At 42.4% G+C, this 22,712-nt stretch overlaps 3 protein-coding genes across 5 annotated transcripts in view; all 3 read left to right on the top strand.

Moving 5' to 3' along the window:
* The first annotated feature begins 2,824 nt into the window (after positions 1-2,824).
* On the top strand, positions 2,825-7,484 carry aurkaip1 (aurora kinase A interacting protein 1). Its single transcript, XM_061773672.1, has 4 exons — positions 2,825-2,944; positions 3,369-3,472; positions 5,144-5,580; positions 7,263-7,484. The coding sequence occupies exons 2-4, from the start codon at positions 3,421-3,423 to the stop codon at positions 7,377-7,379; spliced, it is 606 nt and encodes a 201-aa protein (XP_061629656.1). The 5' UTR covers positions 2,825-2,944; positions 3,369-3,420; the 3' UTR covers positions 7,380-7,484.
* A 346-nt stretch (positions 7,485-7,830) lies between these two features.
* Positions 7,831-15,609, top strand: LOC133478071 (matrix remodeling-associated protein 8-like). Of its 3 annotated transcripts, none has more exons than XM_061773659.1 (10): positions 7,831-7,972; positions 11,015-11,041; positions 11,123-11,434; positions 11,803-11,904; positions 11,980-12,441; positions 14,753-14,899; positions 14,990-15,020; positions 15,104-15,183; positions 15,294-15,347; positions 15,467-15,609. In XM_061773659.1, the coding sequence occupies exons 1-10, from the start codon at positions 7,957-7,959 to the stop codon at positions 15,490-15,492; spliced, it is 1,257 nt and encodes a 418-aa protein (XP_061629643.1). In that variant the 5' UTR covers positions 7,831-7,956; the 3' UTR covers positions 15,493-15,609. The 3 variants fall into 3 exon arrangements, with proteins under 3 accessions (XP_061629643.1, XP_061629626.1, XP_061629636.1); XM_061773642.1 differs by having other exon boundaries at positions 7,836-7,972; positions 14,753-14,911; XM_061773652.1 differs by lacking the exon at positions 11,015-11,041 and having other exon boundaries at positions 7,865-7,972; positions 11,099-11,434; positions 14,753-14,911.
* A 1,747-nt stretch (positions 15,610-17,356) lies between these two features.
* Positions 17,357-22,712, top strand: part of LOC133478066 (segment polarity protein dishevelled homolog DVL-1-like) — a 39,647-nt gene continuing 34,291 nt past the window's right edge. The window contains exon 1 of the mRNA XM_061773628.1: positions 17,357-17,828. Within this exon, the coding sequence (XP_061629612.1) occupies positions 17,659-17,828 (170 nt within the window). The 5' untranslated portion in view covers positions 17,357-17,658. The remainder of the gene's footprint in view (positions 17,829-22,712) is intronic.

Here is a 22,712-nt window from a genome sequence, read left to right as displayed (position 1 = left end):
ACGCACGCACAAAATATGAAGCAGTTGCGCTTGCCGAGGCATCAACACCACGTAGTGTAGGCCAATCTGTTTATGAGTGAGCTTCATCTTGGTCAGGATTAGCGAGGTTGTGTGCGTGCGCCTGTGTGTGTGTGTGCGTGCGCGTGTGTGTGTGTTCGTGAAAGTGTCATTACAGGCGATTCTACTGTCTTTTCATGATCCAAAACACCAACATGAATGCAGTCTCAATGTTTTGGTTTATTTTTAGTAGGTTTGTCCCTTCTGTTATGCAACTTTCTTTGCTTCAGAATTTTCATGACAATAACGGAGACAATAACACACATTACAACAACACAGTTTGGCAGGTGATTCACCATTAAGAAAAATGGTTGTGGTTACGGGTTGGTTACTATAATCAGAAATGGGTAATAACATGATACTATTACTCTGTCACATTTACTCAAATCATTTTTGGATAATTGTACTTGTCATGGTAGTGTTACTGCAACAAACACGAAGTAGGTATTTTAAAAAGAAACACTACTTTTATTCTGTTACTCGCTACTTTTATTTGCAATTTTTTTAATCTATCTACTGTATAATTGCTTGATTTATCTTTCACATGACTTTGTTTCACCAATCCAACGTAACCACTAGTGATGTTCAACCAATTTATTTTATTTTTGTTTGAGTTGAAGTAACATTGTTGGGCAATATCTGAATTTGCACCTTTTTATATTGTTGTCTATTTGACGTTCATGTTTTTGTTTAAAAAATATTGAGTTCCTCGGTACTTGAGTTGAGAGGTTTTTCACTGAATATTTTCTTTTACTCAAGTAAGTATTTGGAGAACAATATGTTTTTTACTTTTGCTTCCTCTAAAACAGAGGTCACCAACACGGTGCCCCAGGGCACCAGGTAGTCCCCATGGACCACATGAGTAGCCTGCAAGCCTGTTTTAAAAGTAGCTCACCAGTGATTGGGATTTCCAAGGAATATCGTAGAAGTGATTATTTGAAAATGTCAACACATGCCCAGATTTATAGAAATAAAATGCATATTGATATTTACAGTGTCTGTTTCCTAACTTGCGAAATCATTCTTGATAATCATTGTGAGAAATCAGCAACATGATCAGTGTTTTCACATAGATTATTATCGTGAATTATTAATGATAAGGTATAATTAAGAGCAATTTGAGCAAATTTGTTATTTCAGAAGTGGAATAGCCCAAGGAATAGCTCTAAGTTTTGAAAAAGTTAGTGAACCCTGTTCTAAATGAACAGTAATGTTTGGTTACTCTATAGCTCCCTGTCTATGATCATTTGTTTTTATTGTTTCACTGTTTGAGATTTGAGATGTATTTTCATGTATTCGTGTATTGCTCTTACAAACCTTTTATTAGTAATTTGTGTTATTGTGTTGCTTGTTATTGTACTTGCCATTCATGGGATCCACCTCTGAATACTAAAAAAAAAAATTTTTTTTTAAATGCATAGTTAGATTTGATCAGACACATATGCAAACTCATTGGTGTTGCAAGTTTATGACATTTTGCCAAGGGTCAAATGCTTCCCGTACAGGAGGACAGATCACATCTCACAAGGCCAGGACTGTGTTTCAGTGTCTGTCTCACACACACACACGCACGCGCGCGCACACACACACACACACACACACACACACCTGTGAGGTATTCCTCTGATAGACCTAATAGTTTCCAGTGCTCACGCCCAGATAACGCCCTAACTCATACTGACAGGCCTTTAAACGAGAGTGGTACAAGTCAAAGGTCAATATACATGCACTCACACAGTCATGTAAACCAGGCACTGTGTGTCTTCATGCTGTTTGCTAACTAGGTTCACAGAGTTTACTGTAGTGTTTTCCTACGTACTCACGGATGGAGTAGTCGTGCATTTGCCTCACTTCGGTGCAGGGAGCGTGGGTTCAATTGCACTCTGTGATCGTGTGAATATAAGTGCGACTGGCTGTCTGTGTCTATATGTAGTCTGGGACTGACTGGAGACCAGTTTAGGGTTTAGTCCGCCTTTTGCCCCAAGTCAGCTGGGATAGGCTCAAGTGCCCCACGACCCTGAACAGGATAAGAGGTATTGAGAATGGATGGATGGATGTTTTGCCACGTCAACACTAAATGCATGAGTTTATATATATATATATATATTTATATATATATATATTGACCTTGGTCTCATTTTATATATAGCAACTATATATTAGCAACTATATAGCACAAATGGTTGTTTGTTTCTATGTGCCCTGCGATTGGCTGGCGTCCAGTCCAGGGTGTACCCCACCTCTCGCCCGAAGATAGCTGGGATAGGCTCCAGCACGCCCGCGACCCTTGTGAGGATAAAGCGGTACAGAAGATGGATGGATAGATCTATGTATGTTTGTGCGTGGGTTTGGGGTCCACTTTTTCCTTCTGGTGTCCACTTCCAAGTTTTCCTGGTTGTTTTTCAGGTTTGTGTCGCCGCCTGCTGGAAAAGGAAAGCACGTGTGGAGAAGGCAATTTGCAGTCTGTACACAAACATAATAGGCGAAGCTGCAAAAAAATATGCATACATTCAAAAGTATTTGGAAAACGCATGTATATTAGGCTTTATTGTGAAAATCTATAATAGAGTGATTTACTGAAGGGAGTTTCCGCTGTGAAATTGGCAAAATAAACGATATACACTTGCTGGCATGCATAAAACGTGTTTTGCTACTATGGACAAAAAAGATTAGCATTACCCTGACACTATAGACAGATATAAATATGAATACCCCCCACCCCAAAAAAAAAAAAAAAAAAAAAAAAAGTCAAACTGTGGAGCGGAACCTTTGTTAGGTCGGGGAAACCGGAAGTGTGTCCAATTTATGTGACAGTGAGCGGAAGAATTTAGCGGTCTGTCACATTGGAAACGATCCTCTCATCGAGGACGGTCATTGTTCGTTTTAGGTAAAGTAGTACATGATTACACGTACGCTGTCAGTTTATGGACCAAACTGTATTAAAATCATGGGCTGCGTTAAGGGTTAGCATTAGCAACAATTCCGCCGCTTGTACAGGGTCAACCGGAAAGTGGAACAGAACTGTACAGTATTGCAGGCTGAGGTCCGATAGTAATTTGTGTCCATCGGTATACTTTTATGTATTTATTTTTAATGAGGCGACACGTAAGAACATAAATGACGGGTTATTTTTTTTCCTCATCAAATTCTTTGTTCTGATATGATACCATACTGTAAATACTCTATACTTGTCTGAGTTGTTTTAATGTGACGCTACAACACGTCAGGAATACTATACGTTCAGGTGTTGTCGATTTTCGAACGTTTGCTTGAATATACATTTAGTGTCCCTAATTATTAACATTCCACAGGAGCTTTGTCTAAGCAAAGAAACCGATGACTCGACGTTGATCCTCTTCAACAATGTTTACGGCAAACCTCCTCCCTCGTCTCCGTCTACTTCACAGGGCAACTTGTAAGTATGAGCAAATGTTTTTTTTAATTTTGTATATATTTTTTTAAAACATGCCATTAAATGTACAGTAATCTCCCGCATATTCACCTATTCGCTGAAAAATTCTCCAATCCACGATTGCGCTTTCTACTGTCCCCTAAGAAGCTAAATCCCTGTCTAAATAAGAATTTATGTCAATGAATTATTTTGAAGTGATACCTCTCAACTGAGTGACAAGCTTTGTATGTTAGGAAGGCGCTAATTTTAGCCAGGGTTGTTAGTGGAAGTTATGGTGAGTCTTCACACGTACACAAGCAGCTTCCTCTGCATTTTCTTAAAAGCAAATCATCTAAAATCCCTTTATTTTTAAGAGTAATGTTGAAGATGAACTTGAATTGTTCTGGGATCGTAATATGTGGTATATTTAAGCTGTTCATCCAGTGTTCAACTGCACATTTGCGATTCGCTACTCACTAGGTCTGTCACGTATAATTTTTGTATTTTATTTTATTGCTTTTAAATTAGTGTTGTTATTACAATTATTGTTGTTACTATTATTGTTTCCTTTCTTTTTTCTTTATGAAATTGTTTTCTTTACTCTGTGATATGGTTCCTGTTGGGTCTGAAATAAAGAGCTGCAAGATTATCCTGGTTTACATGGAGCTTTCTATTCCGATTATGTTGTTTTATCAAGTTTTTTTAAAATAAACTTTTAAAAACAATACCAACTACTGTCCTGAATAGACGATGGGCCTCCATCTTGAGAAAAGACGTGACGTTCGCGACCAAGCGCGCATGTCACGCGGCTGTTCCGATTAAATTCGGTGCACGTGTATACACCCGATCGAAATATATCATGTCACATGTAAACAGTTGACCGGAGATCTTCAATTGGAATGACAAAGTCCCCGTGTAAACCCGCCTACTGTGTGGTTGGTCTGCTGAAGGCTAGCCCTTCACCCGTCAATCAAATACATGTTGACGTTCGCTGTCGTCAACTACTGGCCGAATAACCTTTGCCGCCGAGCTTATGCGTAATACGCCGTTAACGTTCCCGTGTTTGTGTTAATTGGCGACTAACACACACACACACACAACGTGGAGCAAAGCGCTGATGTTTTAAATGACATCGCCGCGGTGGATAGCTCAACTCGTTAGCTCGCGAGCTAGCTCGTTGGCTCGCAACAGCAAATTGCATTTGGAGCAAGAGTGTGGAGCATTAGACAGAGCCAACACCGGCAAGAGTGTAGCGGTCCGCTGGCGTTTCATGAGTCCATTAGTGGCTAATGACACAGCCGTCCAACTCTGTTGGCTCACCACAACAATGACTATTTATCGAGTCCGGAAAACTATCATGTCAGTTTTATTTATTGAACAATAAGTCGACATAGCAATTATCGTGACAGGCCTACTACTCGCATATTCACCTATTTGCAGATGTTTTTGGAAGCTACGTGATGAGCTGAAAAGCTTAGCTACTTGCTCTTTTGGTGCTCAGGTCATCACCCTGTCCAAAAGGCAAGTAGTGCTTTGCCACCAATTTAAGGCATGTACAGATAGTTGTTATAAACCTTTTGGGGCGGGGGTCAATTGCTTGTGGATTTTGGCTATTTGTGTCAGGGCTTGGTCCCTATTGGGGATTGCTGTATTTTGATGTGTACATGTCGTCTGTTGTCCTTTCCTCGTGACTAGTTTTCCATGGAGACATTTTAAGTGGATGTGTGCGGCCGGCGGTTCCTGCGTGCAGCTCCTCACTCAATAAAAGAACAAGATACTACTCAACCGCGGCCGACAACAGATATCCACCTCGATGGGTCCAACTGGAGCCTGAGCTTGACGAGGCGCTCGTGCCTCGAAAACTGTCAGTAAGTCCTCTGGAGACCTGGCTCTCGCTGCGCTACACTCTTCCCCCACTGCCGGAGTCTGCTCCGCCGCTGCCGGAGAAGGTGCCGCCACCCGTGAGTGTTCCCGTTCTTGAGGATGGGGACAATGCGGCGATGCCCCTCCGATGTAAAAATGTTCTGGAGATCCGACGACGCAAGATGAACCGGCACAAATACAAGAAGCTGCTAAAACGGACTAAATTCCTGAGGAGGAGAGTGCAGGAGAGCAGGGGCCGGAAGAAGCAAGTACGTTTTGGACTTGATTGTCTGGTTAGATAAGAATAGACATTGCTTCATGGTTTTTTTTTTTTTTTTTTGCAATTACTGATGCATCCTCACAAGTCTTTGACATACAGTGGATAATTAATTCTAAACCACCCTGTTTAAATGTAAGGTTTTTGTGATATATAAAAAAAAATGGGACCAAGGACAATCATTTCACCACTTTTTCCACCAGTAATGTGACCTATAACCTGTACATCTCTTTTTTGGGGGAAAAAGTATTTTAGAGAGGCGAAGTAAAATTGAGATAATGTGGTTGCCCAAGGGTGGACACCTTCTCAAAACTGGGAATGTGGCTGTGTTCAGAATTAACCATATATAAACTCATTTAAAAGACATTCATCACCTGCCTCTATTTAAAGTGCCTCTTGATTAATCTCAACTAAAGTTCAGATGTTCCAGTAGGCTTTTCTGTCATTTTTGTAGTCACGGCTTACAGCAGAAGCCATGGTCTGTAGCGTGTTTCCACAGCATCAGCACAGCATTTTATTGTTTAAAGGTTAATTGCAAGCTGGTTATAGGTATCAGTCATGAAACAGGATTTTTAAAAAAGTCTTTTTTTTCTCTCTCTCTCTTTAACTACACCATGGAAAACAGTGAAGACAGTCATCAAGTAAAGGAAATATAGCAAAAGTGAAAATACCAAGAACTGGATGTCCTTCCAAAATTGATTATTTATTTTTTTTTGGGGGGGGGGGGGGGGGGGGCAACGAAAAGAAAACTGGTCAGGGAGGCTGCCAGCAACATTGAAGGTCTTCAGCTGGAACTGGGGCCTTAGTCAAGGTGGGGGGAAATTGTGAACAGTTTCAAATAGTAGTCGGTGTCAGCGCAAAACCTTCATGCTTCTGCTAGAAAGCAAACATCATCAGGTAAAGCCTACTGGAACATCTGAGGTTAAATTTGGGGTTAATCAGGGGGACTTCAAATAAAATCACGTGGGAGCTGATTCGCATTTAAGATGAATTTCAACGTGAGCGAATAATTGTCATAAAAAAAACTTAACCACATCCCCAGTTATAAGAAGGTTTGCACACTTGTGCAACCACATCTCAGTTGTCTAGTTTTACTTCCCCTTGCTAAAAGATTTCTTTTTTTTTTTTTTTTTTTTTTTTTTTCAATTGAGTTGTACAGGTTGTAGGTGACATTGATGGTGGAAAAAGTTTTTAAATGATTTATCTTTGATTGATTCTATTTTTTTTTAATATCACAAAAGCTTGCATTTTAACAGGGATGGGTAGATTTCTTCTATCCACTGCACAGGGCTCAACATAAATTGGTACACTGCAAGAGATTTGTTAAAATCTTGAGTTTCGTTTCAGAATCAATATTTTCTCCGGCACTGGGTCATTGATCAATTAGCACACGCAATAATTCCCCCCCACCCAACACATTCTTTTTATTTGCACATACCAATACAATTCTTTTTTATTTATTTTTTTATTTTTTTTTTTTAAATCTTGAAAATTAAAGTGCACTGGAATCCAACCCCAGCCGAGTTTAATCATCATTCAGATTCCGAATATTGTTGGAAATATTAGAAGCTTAGTTTTAAAGGGGGTATTCTTCATTTGTGTTGAGCACCTTAACTGAGGTGAAAGGAACAGCTCTTGTAACAGTAGTTTGCTTTTTTTTTTTTTTTTTTACAGAAACGTTTTGAGGAGGATCTGAAAAGGATCTGGAGGCGGGCTGGACTGAAAAAGGCTCCAGAGGGATGGAGCGCGCCCAAGCTCTTCATTAAACAACACGGCAACAGACGGGACTGAGTCCTTTGAGAGTGTCACATCTTTTCACACTGGACAACTATGCTCACGATGCTCCCTGTTTATTTTTATTCGTAAAAAAAATAAATCCTGTGTCAACATTGAGAACGTTTGCAGTCACTCTTTCAATGTCAGTCACGATATCGATCCGATGTGGCGTTGTTTGTTGAACACCAGGCGCAGTTCCCCTTCAATACTATAGGTGGCGATGTTGCGCTAAGGGAGAAACATGCCCACTGCAATTACCACAACTCCCTCATTAGTCAGTCTAGACAAGGAAAAAAAATTGTTGAAAAGCGTCGTGTGTGATTATTCAAAATCCAGATGTTGTCATATTTGACTCCCCAGCTATATGAGGGTCTTAAACACATATAGTAGGCATTTCTAGAGATCTCTATGACCATCGTGAACGTAGTTTGCGTGCTGGGTACTGTGCAGACGCTCGGGCCAGTGTTGGGTTTCATGTGCTCCGGAGGCGGAGCGTCTGCGGACTGCAGACTGCGGACTGCGGGTCGGCGACACAAAACACAACAGCTCGCTCTGCTCCGAAGTTCTTTTGTGGTAACCGTTCGTTCACATTATGACGCTGCTGCCAGGTAAGAATTGCTCTTATTCGGAAGGCAAGCGCGACTGAATCTGGCTCAGTTACATTTGGGTTCAAAAGCTGAAAAGTCTTTTGTGTCGGGATGTCCACGAAGTCCAGATTTTGCCTCTCCATCCCTGCTCTTTAAATCTGAAGTTTTTTTGTTTTTTTTTAGATTGACCTAACTAAACTGTTAACCGTTTTTTTTGGTATAGGTTTATCAACGTCCTTTTAGTTATTATCTGGGTCAGTATTCCAACTAAATGTCGCGGAAGTGGTGGGAGAAAAAAAACAAAACAAAACAAAAAAGAGAGACTATACTCGTGAACTTTACTTTAGCCAAGAAACATGACTCGGATTTCTTATTTGTTTTCGTGTGTTTCTGGGAATTTTGGGGTTTTGGCCCAATGTGTTTCTTGTTAGCCGCGGTTTGAGCACAGGAGACAAGTCAGCATTTTTCACCAGCCCTTCATTCAACGTGCAATGTGCGTCACTAATGAGCGTTTCTCTGCGAATGAAACAAGATGGGCTCTAATGACTTTTGGTGCAGTTAACAGGGACCTTATAAGGCACCGGTCTCAAACTGGTGGCCCGGGGGCCAGGTCCGGCCCGCCACGTCATTTTATGTGGCCCGTGAGAGTGTGCGTCGACTTTGTGTTTCTTGCTAAAATACCAAAATTGTAAATTGGCTCCATTTAAAAAAAAAAAAAAAATATTGAGATATTGCACGTTTTTTTTTTTTTGTGTTAGCAAAAAATAAAATTGACAGTTTTTACTGGCTTCTGATTTCAAAAGTAATTCTCCATTCATTTGTGTAACTGTAATAATATGAGGCAATCATACGGGTTTGCAGCCATAACGGCCCTCCGAGTGGAACCATAACTGCGATGTGGCCTGTGACAAAAATGAGTTTGACACCCCTGCTATAAGGTCTCTAGGCCTCTCGTCTAGATCTGGTGAAGTTCAGAGGAGTGCTCTCATAAGGGAAACGTTATGGCGCCGGGAAAGCAAGTTTACAGCTTGTCGATGTTCTTTTCTATCAAACAACTTCTTGTTAGAAGGAAATGATTCAACCATCAGATTATAAGTGCATACAGTATGGTACAGCATGGATTTGATCCATTTGTTGTACATAAAATATCTAAAAAAAAAATATAGGCCACCAGCGACAACCTTAGCATTTGACAATTTCTACTCATTGGAAAAAAGAAAAAAGATAATTGAATGTAGAAATGAAAGATCACACCAGATTGATACTTTCGAACTTTTTGGTCTAGGGACCACAGAAGACAATTATTATTATTATTATTTTTTAAAAGGACCATGATCCACACCTCAATACCATATTTTTAAAATTCATTTTTGATATTTAATTTTGTAAAATTTCCACCGAAATATTAAATATGACCCGTTTAACAGAAAGAAACGTAACCAAATGAACCTTCGTTGAATTAAAAAAGGATTTCTTAACTTCTATATTGAATTCTAAAATCCACAGTGTTAAGGTGGAAACACAAACTTGTACAGTAAATCTTCACCTTCTTCCATATCCACATGAATAGCGTCTGAATGTGCCTTTATACTTGTAACTCAATCTGCAGCTGCACAGGTTTATTCCCAGCTGCCGTGATGTGGCCGTGAGTAAACATCTGACACAGCCCTGACATCCATGAATCACACATCTTGTGCAGAGTAAAGACATACTTTGTATTTGACTCGCTCATTTTGGCTTCACCGCAGGAGTGGTGTTGATCTGATTGCTGCAGTTGCAAAAGTTCAGTTTGCAAATGACTGTTATTGGTGATTAAGTGGGACATTGTTCAAGTCTTGATGGCGTTAAAGCAGTCTTGTGACTCATCAAGGGAGAGTTAAAGTGGCAAATTATAGGGGCTGGGATGGGATGGGACACTTTGTTTTTACCTTCACTAGTGAAGCCGCAGTTTTCAAGCCCGGGGTCTTTTCTCCACTGCCAGAAGTGTTATTATGCTGCAAGTAGCCGCCAAGATGTGACTGTTTACATGTCTCTAATATCTGTAGCGTAGCTGCTTCTCAGACTGCACTGAGCACTGTGTGTCGTTTCGAACAAGTTAATTACTGGCCATCGTGATGTCATTATTTGCAGTATAGCCACCTCATTTGGGGTTCTACTGCATTCGGTGTACTCTACTTTACATAATGGGAAAAACTGACTGCACTTTGTACAGATGCAACCATCGCAGTATTAAAAAGTAATTTGGTACGTTACAATTCAAAAGGCCATTGCTACAAGGACATGACGGTGTAAACGCCACACCCCTGGCAGACAGAGGCAGTTAAAACAAACACGCCCCTTTAGGGCCACAGGCAGCCAACCACCTTCATCCCCACAAGATCGCAGCCCTGTGACAAGCCAGCAGGAGCACGGTTGAATAAGGTTTCTGTGTGTGCATCTCCACCAGCCGGCTCACGAAACGCACCCCTTTCTACGAAACTAAATTGTCACACAAAGCCAAAAAAACACAAACAGAAACAAATATATTTGAAGGGAACGTCGTTGACGGCGGCACGGCGGAAGACCGGTTAGCACATCTGCCTCACAGTTCTGAGGACCCGGGTTCAAATCTGGTCTCACCTGTGTGGAGTTTGCATGTAGACCACGTGGCTGTGAGGATTTTCTCCGGTTACTCCGGTTTCCTCCCACATCTCAAAAACATGCATGGTGGGTTAATTGACAACTCTAAATGGCCTGTTGGTATGAATGTGGGTGCGAATGGTTGCCTGTTGCTATGCGCCCTGCCATTGGCTGGTGACCAGTTCAGGGCGTACCCCGCCTCTTGGCCCAAAGGTAGCTGGGACAGGCTCCAACACGCCCGCAACCCTAGTGAAGAGAAAGTTGTTGACCTCCTGTCTAAATGCTTCCTCGTGTTTTGCTGAGTGGATTTATTTTGCATCTGAATCAATTTGTAGCTTCTGTTTACTTCTGAGGTCAAAATGTATGAAGACGAACGGGCAGAACTGATGCAACAGCAAGCGAGACTTGCCCTAATTAACCTTTTTTGTTTTTTGTCTGTTTCAGTTCTTGCTCTGCTCTTTCTACCAGAAGGTAAACCAGTTCTTTTGCTGACAGCTCATGTTTGTAATTATTGGTGGTTTTCTGCAGCCATGTGTGTGTTTATGGCATCAGCATGGGGTCAGAGGAGCAGCAACAGCAGACTCGGTGCGGTGGTTGAAGCCAAGAACATCACTCTCCCCGTTGGGAGTAACGCCGTCCTGTCTTGCCAAAGCCCTCGCATGGTGTGGACCCAGGACAGGCTGAAGGACCGTCAGAGGGTGGTGCACTGGGACGTGACACGCAACATTCCCAAATACTCAGTGGAGCGAGTCCTGGATATGTCCCCCGGAGCCCGCCTGAGGGTGTACAACAACTTCAACAAGGGTCGCGTTTCCATTCCAACCTCTGCGTTCAAAGATGGCAACTTCTCCCTTGTCATCAACAGTAAGACACAGTGTCACTCCATCGCGTCATCCCTCCATTTACAATACAATTAATGGTGTTCGGGGACACAGGGAAGTTGGAGTTGATCTCTGCTGACATACTGTATTAGAGCGGTGCTGTCGGATTTGTTTTCATGGTTGTCCTCAGGGCCACGGTTAAACCATATCAATACCCCAAATTACGGTGGGGTATGCAGCTTGGTTTTAAGGTCACTGATGGGTTCACAGTAAGGGGAACAAAATTTGACAACAAACTTCTCATCTTCTGTCCAAATAGGCACAGATTCAATGTTTTGACATTCCTGCTATAAGGCAGCGGCGCTAACCACTCTTCGAAGCTCTATAAACGGTGATTCCTTTTCCTCCCAGATGTGGTCCAAAGTGACCGAGGAGTGTACACGTGTAATCTGCACCATCACTACTGCCAGAATCAAGAGTCTGTTCAGATTCAGCTCAACGTGACCAAGTCAGGTGAGACCGCTCTGTTTTGTTATCGCATCCCTTGTAATGCAGGCGGCATCTTTAACAGCGTCTCACACTGCGTAGCAAACAAGGAGAAGCGTTACTGGGATGGAGAGAAGACCATCTTCGTGGTGTTGTCGGGCAGCTCGGTGGTGTTGCCATGCGTCAACCGGCACCCCCTGTGGAGAGATGGCCTCCAGGAGGACCAGCAGCAGGTGGCTCACTGGGACTTCCAGCCCCCGGGGGTGCGCCCAGATAGAGCCGAGCGCCTGGTGGACCTCTACGCTTCGGGAGAGCGTCGGGATTACGGGCCGCTCTTTGCCGACAACAAGATGAGCGTGGCCGAGGACGCGTTTACGCTCGGGGACTTTTCGCTGTCCATTTCTGACTTAAAGCCGGCTGATAAAGGCCTGTACTCCTGCCACCTGCATCACCACTACTGCGGCCTGCACGAGAGACGTGTCTTTCGACTCACCGTGGGACCGTCGCTACCGTCAACGCCCACCACAGCATCGACGGTCCTCCGCAATGAGGGGCCTGAACCAAGTAAGCATCTCACCAAATAAGCAGTGAAGTCAATTCAGTCATTTGTTCCTGAATCATTTGACATCTCTGAAAATGTGGAAAGACTCAACTATGTAGAAGAGATAGTGTTACACTGTTTTTTTTACCATTTCACTTTTCCTGATTTTTTGGGAGGGCATGGCTAAAATGGTGCCTAATGACGCACTGTGTCCAGCATGAGTTCCCCCTCCCCCACTGTTTACGAACTAGAGCGCTCTTACTGCGACATGCAGTTAGCCGGTTCGCCTCTTTAAGTGGATATATTTTTGCGGCTTAAACACGCGGTGTTGTTGTGTGTAGGCAATAAAAAAAAAAGATACAAGATGAAGTAGCATCCATTTTTCCAGGTCGTAGTAGTGGTATTTGATTGACAGCTGAGCGGGGTGTGGGTTCAGCACATACAGCAGACACACCAACTTCATTCAAGAGGGGAGAGAACAATTTTGATCTTCATTTGATCTACAGTAGTCGGTGATTTTTATGTCTTTATTTGAAATCATTCAAATTCGACAGGGTTGTTGACAACATTCTTCGCCGTCGTGTGTCAAATTTACAAGATGTTCATTTTGACTCTTGATGGACTTTAACACGTTATTCTTTGGGACATTCGGAATGCGAAATACTTTTCCTTGTTTTTTTTCCTCCTCAACTTAGCAGAGGGGGAAAGCACAGCTGCAGTTGCATTTATAGGCATAGTTGCTCACTTAAGTCAGATCTCTCTTTGTGCCCACTTTCTCTTGCAATAGGAAGAGCACAAAAAAGAGATGACGAGAAACAAAGACGTTTACAGTGAATAGTTTTGAAAAAAATGTTGGAGTTCATTTTCTCAACCAATTCGTTGTTGTTGTTTTTTTAAAAAATATTATTCATCCAGCTGGAGACTTTTTACAAACTTTAAGCCGAGCAGGCGCCAGCAATTTAGGGAGTGGAGGGTTATTTTCTCTCTGCGTTTGACCCAATTTCCTCAAAGTTCCAAGCACGTGTGCGGGGATGTTGCACTATCCTATCTTGACTTCGGTTTGTTCTGCTTTGCTTCGCTGGGCCTCGGTTATTTTCTCAGCCGATGAGTATCGGCCTCGGGTGGAGACATGTTTACCAGTGGTCAGCGGAAATCTGTTGCATCTAGTCAACATCTGGACCCGCTGTGTCATGCGAAGGAGAGAGGGGAGGGGGGGGGGGGGGGGGGGGGGTCAATATAGTGTCAGAGTTTAGAGAAATGATCACCTACCTGCTTTAAATAAACATGACATTCAGTTCTTTATGCGCCGCTGGTAAAAACCAACGTGTTTGCTCTCACTAACGCACCACAATTCATCGGATATGACCAACAGCGGGTTTGCACTTTCACTGCTGTGATCTGTCATGACAGTCATAAATAGATTGCATATTAGCAGCGAGCTGTCGCAAATGTCTCTCGTGCAAAATGAAGACATTTCCACATCATTGACTTGCAAACGAAGCATCTCCCGCAGCAAAAACACACACAGTATGTGAACTCATCTGTTAACACGTAGTCGGGTTGATGCAAACTTGTCATTTGTCTCTCCTAATAATGCAATTAAGATGTGATTTACAATTAAATAAATACTCATTTGAATATGACCAACATATTTCCATGTTCAGTTCTGGAATATGGCTGTAACATACCAAAATGTCGTAAATAAAGGGGTGTGAATACTTATGGAAGGCACTGCATAAAGCTGTAATTCTGCCTTTATAAAGTGATAATGCTCACTTTTGATGGACACTGTCAGAGATTTGGGTGGCTACTTCCTACCTGATGTTGTGGTTGGTGAGTGTACAGTTGGTGTCAATAGAGCAACTGAAAGTCTCTCTTGAGTTATTTTCCTGCCAAAAAATGGAAATCAGGAATATACATTAGATGTGATGTCCAAAAGAGTGAGAAAGGAAATCAAAGCGTGATTTCGTCCTTCATCACACTTTTCCTCTCATTTGTGGTCTGCCTTGTTTTTTTTTTTGTTTTGGTTTCTTTTTCTGGAGGGAGAAAAAAACCGGGTCTGGAAATCATTACTGGCGACAAGAATTTTGACATTTAACTCGCTGCTCTCTCTGCTTTCTCTCTCTCTGACTTTGGAAGAAGAAATGGAAAAGAAGAAGCCTTGAAGGGATTCGAAACATTTAGTTGTGTTGACGTAGTTTGTACAGTAGACCCCGCCCGGCTAGTCACGGTAGATAGGAAGCGAGCCCATTCCATTACGTGAATCCATATCTCCAAAAGTTTACATTGTCTCAAGTAAATCACCATGTTCTCTTCTTTGCGTTCTCTTCACAGGGATCGAAGAGGTGGAGAGTCCTCACGTGGTGAACGTCATCCTCCCGGAGTATCGAAACTATTTCGTGCAGCACTTGGGCTACTTCTTGGCAACCTTCCTGCTTCTGGCCGTCATCGTTGTCGCAATCATCGTGCTGACCCGGCGGCGTAAGAAGAGAGGTGTCGTATTTTTTTAGGATGGAAACTAGCATCCAGTCGAAAACAGTCTTTTTGACATGTTTGGAATATTCTTCGCAGGGCTGGCATATGACCTGCACAGATATGACGAGTAAGATTTATAAGCGCTACCGAAAATAAAACGTTTGTAAATTCAACTCCCTTGTAAATGAAAGCCGTTTAATATCCGCGCAGGAGAAATGTCACGAATGGAGGCGAAAGCTCATTGGACTGCACAGAGCTGAAGACCCGCAACCAAGAACCACTGAATTCAGGTAAATCACATTCCCTCTTTCAAAGAAGGGGGGGAAAAAAATAATAATCCTGATATCACTCGCGCGCGTGTGTGTCTGTGTGTGTGTGTGTGTGTTTGCGCGGCGCACAGATTACAAAAACAACCTCCTGAAAGAGAGAGACTTGAGCAAAGACTGCAACAAGGGTGAGCTGCGACAGAACGCAGAGCAGTTAGCTCACCTTGGCGCCACAGAAAATAAACGTTTGATCCCCCTCCTCCTCCTCCTCCTCCTTCTCCTCTCCCCTCCTCCCTTCTTCTTGCAGACTTCGATGGGAAGCTGTGGAAGTGAGGCGCTTTGGAGACGCTGCTGGCAGGACCAGGGCAAACGCCAACAAAGCAGAGGTGCTGGAAGTCAACACAGCACAAAGCTTTTTTTGACCTTCAAATAAAAGTCACCTTCATTTGATATGTAATGGCTTATGTTGTATATGAGGTGTCATTCTTTTTTTTCTATATTGTGACACAGTGTACTGTAACATACATTCTATTTCATTTTCCAGCAGGGTCGATGTGTAATGTGCATGCATACACAGCTGCTCGCTCACAGCTTTTTTCATATGATGGTAGTTGCTATTGTCTTTGTTTTTTTTTGCACAAATTCTGCTGTATTGTCATTTGCAAATCATCAGTTTTTTTTTTAGTTTTTTTTACTGTATGTGGACAAAATCACCAGTTGTGACACATTCTGATGGTACAATGCAAACTTTTTTTGTACTCCTAAATTGTATCCTAATGTGTACGTACCCCCCCCCCAAAAAAAATAAATAAAATAAAATAAAATAAAAATTATAAATAAAAGGCTGTTGGAATCAGTTCATCCAAACAGTACAACTTCAAAATTAAATAAGACATCTTAGTTTCAGAAATATTCCCAGCACAGGTCATGTTAACCCTTTGGTTTGCACCACATTATGTATTCTCTACACACTTAATCTGCTGGTGCATGGTGACAACTCAACTCAACTTTATTTATACAGCACTTTAACAACAACAACGTGCTGTACATAAGATCACAATTACAAGGTATCTTCATTTGATCACTGCAGTTGTTGAAACATTGTTGACGTTAAAATTTACGAGCGCCCTCGCTACTGATGGATTTCCTTGCATGACTTGTACAATATTACTACACTTTTCAAACTATTATGTATAAAATGAGGCGGACTGGAAAGTCACTATATGTCTTAGGCCATTGCATGTTAGTCAACATGTTAGCCCTGCGATATGCTGGCAAACAGTCCAGGGTGTACACCCAAAGTCAGGGAAAATTCGGATAAAAACAATTCTCATAGGGCGCCCTCATTTCTCAAATTTCGCATATTTGAACTGCTCACATTCATTTTGCAATGTTTTTTGTTGTTGTTGTTGTTTTTTTAAATGAAAGCTTCAGTTTGCTACTGCATCCTAGTGAGAAGCACAAACTTGTGTGTGCCCTATTTAAAAAAAAGAATGATGAATTGATAACTGATATCACCCAAATGGCCTTGATGGAAAGCTTACGTGCCATTGGATGTTTGGCCTACATGCTGACACAGACAGGTTTAAATGGCTATTAAGGATAAGTGACGAAGAATAGGGAAATATAACTCGACTGTGTGACTGGAAGGACGGGCCCATTTCTATCATATAAAAAAAAAATAAATAAATAAAATGACCTCAGGGATTGTAACAACTAGAGGAGTCATGCTGCTATCAACGTCAGGAAAAGTGCTCAATCGCATTATTTTAGAGAGACCGCGAAAGGGTCGATGATAAGTTCAGAGAAAACCAGGCCGCTTTCAGCAATAAAAGATCATGCGGTGAGCAAATCGTTACCCTCAGGATCATCATCGAACAATCATAAAATGGCACACGCCTGTCTACGGCAACTTCTTTGACTTAGAAAAGGTTGCCTGACCTATCATGTTTCCTTTTTTAAAGACTATTGGCCTACACATTTGGCACATTCTGTCAGGGTATGCAAACTTATACGGTGGTTGGAGTGTAAAATGGTTGCTACATCACCAAGCAGCAAAAGAATGAGTCTACATATATAAAACACACCGATCGCTCCACTTCTCCACATCCAATAGGGCGGCGACGCTGACGTACGATTCGGCTCAGCATTTATGTATGATGCTGTTCTATGTGCACGACGCACTCCCCGAAGTGGCCGCTAGATGTCAGCGCTGTCTCGCCATTGAGCCGCTTGAAAACGTAGCAAGTATATTCCTAGCAGCAGGCGGCATATCACAAGGATGTGGACTGTCCCTTCCTGTTTTACAGCCACCGTAGCTCCGCGGAGCAGAAAAGACGAGTGGTCCGAAGGCAGACATGTCGGAATCCACGCAGGGCTCGTCCCCCACGCGGACGCGGTTTTATTAGCGTGTGGCGCTCGCTGCTAAAGCTTTAGCAGGCCTGCTTGCTTATTGCCATTCTGTTCAAGTCTGCCAATGCTCGCCCTCCTCTCGGTCTCATGGCGGAGACCAAAATCATTTATCACATAGACGAGGAGGAGACTCCCTATCTGGTCAAACTGGCTGTTTCTCCGGACAAAGTCACCTTAGCCGATTTCAAAAATGTCCTCAACAATCGACCCGTCCACAGCTACAAATTCTTCTTCAAATCCATGGACCAGGATTTCGGGTGAGTGGCCGACGGGTAATTGACACGCTTGTTGTTGTGCTTATTGTGTTGTGATCGTGTGCCGCTTCGTGTGGCACCTGCTGATGGTCCGGTGCGCAGCGGACGAGCCCGCATTCGAGTGCCCGAGCTCAGACCAGATCCGTCCGGTGTGCGCTCGCTCGCTCGCTCGTTCATGACGCACAAGCACACGCTTGCATGTGTGCACACGTTCTCGTTTTGTTCTTGTGTCATTTGTCGAGAAACACTGACTGCAGGTGAACAGCTCGGCGATGGCGAGGGAATGTCATAATAAACGTTTGCATACAATTATGCTTGGTTGCGTGAGGACTTGTTTTGCTTTATTTTAATACGTGTATATTCAATTCAGAGGTCTACTGTGCAAATCTAAAATCCTGATTCCCCCCCCCCCCCCCCCCCGCACCGGCTCAGTCTCATGAGATGATAATGGAAAGAGCTCAAGCAAACATTCAATCAATAATTGTGATCGTGTTGAGAGGACTGCAATTGCTATTAAAATCCACAAAAGTGAGAATTATTGATAAGGTTGGGATAATGGGTTTCTGCGGGTGCGGGTTCGAATCCCAGCTGGGGCTTTCCTGTGTGAAGTTTGCATGTCCTCCACGAGAGCATTCACGTTGGGTTCAATGAAGACTCGAAATTGTACGTTGGTGTGAAATTATGAATGTGAGTGTTGTTTTTCTACATGCGCCCAAGTCCAGGTGTACCCCACCTCTCGCCCATGTCAGCTGGGATAGCCGCCAGCCACTATTCAAAAATGGATGCACGGATCTTACAGTATTCCATTTTTGACGCCAACTAATTACAACCTCAATCACAAATGTATTCTTCAATGAATACCTCCTAAACAATGTCAGTCATAGTTGAAGATGAATATGTTGATCGATATGTTGTTCATTTTTCATTTTATTTTATGACACAGTTTTTTGTGTTGTCTTACTGAATTTTGCAGGCGTATCCCATAACGTGTGCGGTGGTGACTGTACACCATCTTGCACCAAGATTCCGAAATAAAAAGATGAAAATAAACGTCTACCTTTGTTCAATCACATACATTGGCAGGAGACAAATAATTAGAAACTCAAGTTCCGTGTGGCGTCTTTGTCCCAGCGAGAAAATCCGTCGGGCCTCTGCTGAGCACGACATATTTCTGTCAGTTTGTCATACCGCGACGAGTCGCCATCTCGTAACACGCGCTGTAAACGCAAAAATGCGATTGGAGGAAGTAGGAAGGCAGGCGACGTCTATATGCACACCCGGACGTCATAGATTTCCACTGCAGCCCGACCTTGGAAGGGAAACTGGCTCTTCCTGGTGGCAGGCCAGGCTTGGTGTGTCTCTTTCTCCTCTCCTTCCTGCCTCTCTTTCAGCGCAAGGCGGGTTTGCTCCCTGGGCCTCAGGTGATCAACAAGCAGATTATGGAAACAAACAGAGCGTGTTTGCTTTCTCCATTTCCCGACGCAGCTCCGTATTGTGGAGCCCTGCGTGTGTGCCGGCACAGTGCGGGCCTCAGTTGGACGAAGGCTGGTTTGAGTATAAAGGCGTCTCCGGGAGGATTTCGGCCTTTGAGTTAGGGTTGAATATCCAGCCTGCGTGAGGAGCGTACGGTTCTGGCACGCTATGGAAGCGAAGCCCGTCAAAGGCACTGGAACTGGCAGCTCTTTGTGGCAGCCATGCTGGTCGCGCCGCACAGAGGAAGAACAGTAAGACTGCTGAGCGGAGGAGGAAAACATCAAATCCCTTGCAGTTATAGATGCTGTTTGAAATGTAAATGAGCAGCCAGTGCAAGGTCCTCTGTAGTAGACCCCCTGCCGTGCTGGAAGAAACAGCCATTTTCTTCTTGGATTGCTGCAATACATTTATTTTTATCCACGCAAAATACAAAACCAAATATAAAATAAACGGTTCGCCAGACAAAGCGCTCGACTTGTCCCTTTATTGCCGAGGACTCGCCCTTCCACTTCCCTCTGGAGTCCTCACTGCATTTGCATCAACGTGCATTATTTGCGCACAATTCATACTTCACTTGTTTTTGTTTTCACGCCACAATCAATATTCATAAGGCAAGTAGCTAATTGAGCGACCCGCTTTGCTTGTTCAGAGACTTTGAGGTGATGGTGTGTTGCAGCGGGTGTCACTGGCGCCGGTGTGCTCTAGTGGGCTTGAGATCTTACTGTGATCCGAGTCACAGGCGCTGCGGAGGCAGCAGCCGAGCTCCGCCACAGACAATAAGGGGGGCTCGCAGGGGGCCACACGATGCCAAGCTCCTGTAGTTTGCGCCTCACCCTGTTGGGATCTCGTTTGTTTCATAAGATCAATGAAAAGAAATCAAATGAATGATTTTACTCTTGTCATGATGCTGTCTTGGTAGTTCACGGAATATGCTTGTAATGTCCTAATACACTTTATCACAATAACTGTGTGTTTAAAGCAGAGTTCATAATGGACTATCAAGGCAAATCAATGGGATTTTATATTTCTTATGGCAGTGTTGAGATTCTTGTTACAGCTGATCTTCAACCTTAACTGTTAACATTTGACACAAACTGTAGGAAGAAAAGTATGGTCCAACTTGACAAACTTGTCCGCTATCTGCAGAACATTCCGTGAGCACATCCAGAAAACGGGTTAGCTGACTTCTTGTGCGTGCTAACTACGGTTTAATTTGATGATTATGGATGGTGTCGTCGGACAACGGTTTAATACATGTATATAATTCATTTATACAAATATATATATATGTGTGTGTGTGTGTAAACACAAGAAAATTTTAATATATCAAATATTGTAATCTTTGGTGGATCTGTGATAACATCTGTTTAAAAAAAAAAAAAAAAAAAAAAAAAAAGGCAGACATTTAAAGTACCTGCGGTTGCATTGTAATGGCCCACTTGGCCATTCACCGATACCGGCAGGAAGTGCTGAGACCCATTTTGCCAAATGCAGAAGAAGTAGGTTGCACATATACAGGATTGTTAGGTCTTCAAATTTTAGGGATTATTTTACACGCAAACACATGGCCGAGGTGAAATCATGTACCTTGTCGTATTTTCAAATTCAATCTTCATTTGGGTGATTTGTTTTTTACCAAAGTAAGATCCCTCGCGATGACTGAAATTATTCAATGTGCTTGAGTCAGCCGGGGTCATCGGCAGGTTTTGTGTACATCTACGACCCCAACTCCAATGAAGTTGGGACGTTTTGTTAAACATAAATAAAAACAGAATATAAGGATTTGCAAATCATGTTCTACCTATATTTAATTGAATACACTACAAAGACAAGATATTTAATATTCAAACTGATAAACTTGATTGTTTTTAGCAAATGATCATTAATTTAGAATTTGATGGCTGCAACACATTCCAAAAAAGCTGGCACATGGTCCAATGTACCACTGTATTACATCACCTTTTCTTTTAACAACATTCAATAAACGTTTGGGAACTGAGGACACTAATTGTTGAAGCTTTGTTGGTGGAATACTTTCCCATTCTTGCTTGATGTACAACTTCAGCTGTTCAACAGTCCGGGGTCTCTGTTGTAGTATTTTACGCTTCATAATGCACCAGGCCAGTCTAGTACTCTTTTACTACGAAGCCACGCTGTTGTAAAACGTGCAGAATGTGGTTTGGCATTGTCTTGCTGAAATAAGCATGGGCGTCCATGAAAAAGACGTTGCTTGGATGGCAGCATATGTTTCTCCAAAACCTGGCTGTACCGTTCAGCATTAATGGTGCTTCGCGTAGTAGAGTTTCAAGTTGCACTTACGGATGTAGTGCCGAACTGTATTTACTGACATTGGTTTCCTGAAGTGTTCCTGAGCCCACGTGCTGCTATCCTTTACACATTGATGTCTGTTTTTGATGCAGTGCCGCCTGAGGGATCGAAGGTCACGGGCATTCAATGTTGGTTTTCGGCCTTGGCACTTAAATGCAGTGATTTCTCCGGATTCTCTGAACCTTTTGATGATATTATGGACCGTAGATGATGAAATCCCTAAATTCCTTGCAATTGTACATTGACGAACATTGTCCTTAAACTGTTGGACTATTTTCTCACACACTTGTTCACAAAGAGGTGAACCTCGCCCCATCTTTGCTTGTGAATGACTGAGCAATTCAGGGAAGCTCCTTTTCTACCCAATCATGACACCCACCTGTTCCCAATGAGCCTGTTCACCTGTGGGATGTTCCAAACAGGTGTTTGATGAGCATTCCTCAACTTTCTCACTCTTTTTTGCCACCTGTCCCCCCAGCTTTTTTGGAACGTGTTGCAGCCAAAATATTCTAAGTTAATGATTATTTGCTAAAAACAATGAAGTTGATCACTTTGACCATTACATATCTTGTCTTTGTAGTGTATTCAATTAAATATAGGTTAAAATAATGGTATTCTGTTTTTATTTGTTTAACACAACATCCCAACTTCAATGCAATTGGGGTTTTATTAGTAGTCGAGGTGCAACAATTGCTCATTGAATCAACAACTAATCGCTTAACAATTTTGAAACTCGCTTAATCATTTAGAGAGCTTGTTTAACTTGAAATTGTCCAAATCCTGGAAATTGCAGCCTCTCAACTGTAAATATTCTCAGATTTTTGTAGCCCTTCATGAAAACAGACTTATCGTCTTTGCGTTTAATTGAAGTAAGACATTTGCAAACATGTGCTTTTACTTTGGAAAACAATGATCAACATTTTTACATATTCCTGATATGTTACGAACCAAACCAGTAACTGAATCGTAATCAATTTGTTTGTGCATTTTCTGCATTGTCAATATGAAATAATGTCCTGTTTTGGAATCAAGGGATGGAAATTAGAAAAAACTACTTTTTAAAAAAATCCAATTCATCGATTAATC

The sequence above is a fragment of the Phyllopteryx taeniolatus genome, chromosome 1 (assembly GCF_024500385.1).
Source record: "Phyllopteryx taeniolatus isolate TA_2022b chromosome 1, UOR_Ptae_1.2, whole genome shotgun sequence".
In the NCBI taxonomy this organism is placed as follows: domain Eukaryota; kingdom Metazoa; phylum Chordata; class Actinopteri; order Syngnathiformes; family Syngnathidae; genus Phyllopteryx; species Phyllopteryx taeniolatus.
Note: the sequence above shows the minus strand (reverse complement) of the source record. Positions and strands in the feature narration are given on the sequence as shown.

Excerpts from the sequence above, each read along its gene's own strand:
- LOC133478071 (XM_061773642.1), top strand. Across the intron at positions 11,042-11,122 it reads TCTGCTCTTTCTACCAGAAG|CATGGGGTCAGAGGAGCAGC; the intron begins GTAAACCAGTTC and ends TTATGGCATCAG. Across the intron at positions 14,912-14,989 it reads CCGGCGGCGTAAGAAGAGAG|GGCTGGCATATGACCTGCAC; the intron begins GTGTCGTATTTT and ends TATTCTTCGCAG.
- aurkaip1 (XM_061773672.1), top strand. The coding sequence starts at position 3,421 with ATGTTTACGGCAAACCTCCTCCCTCGTCTCCGTCTACTTCACAGGGCA. Across the intron at positions 3,473-5,143 it reads TCTACTTCACAGGGCAACTT|TTTTCCATGGAGACATTTTA; the intron begins GTAAGTATGAGC and ends CCTCGTGACTAG. Across the intron at positions 5,581-7,262 it reads GCAGGGGCCGGAAGAAGCAA|AAACGTTTTGAGGAGGATCT; the intron begins GTACGTTTTGGA and ends TTTTTTTTACAG.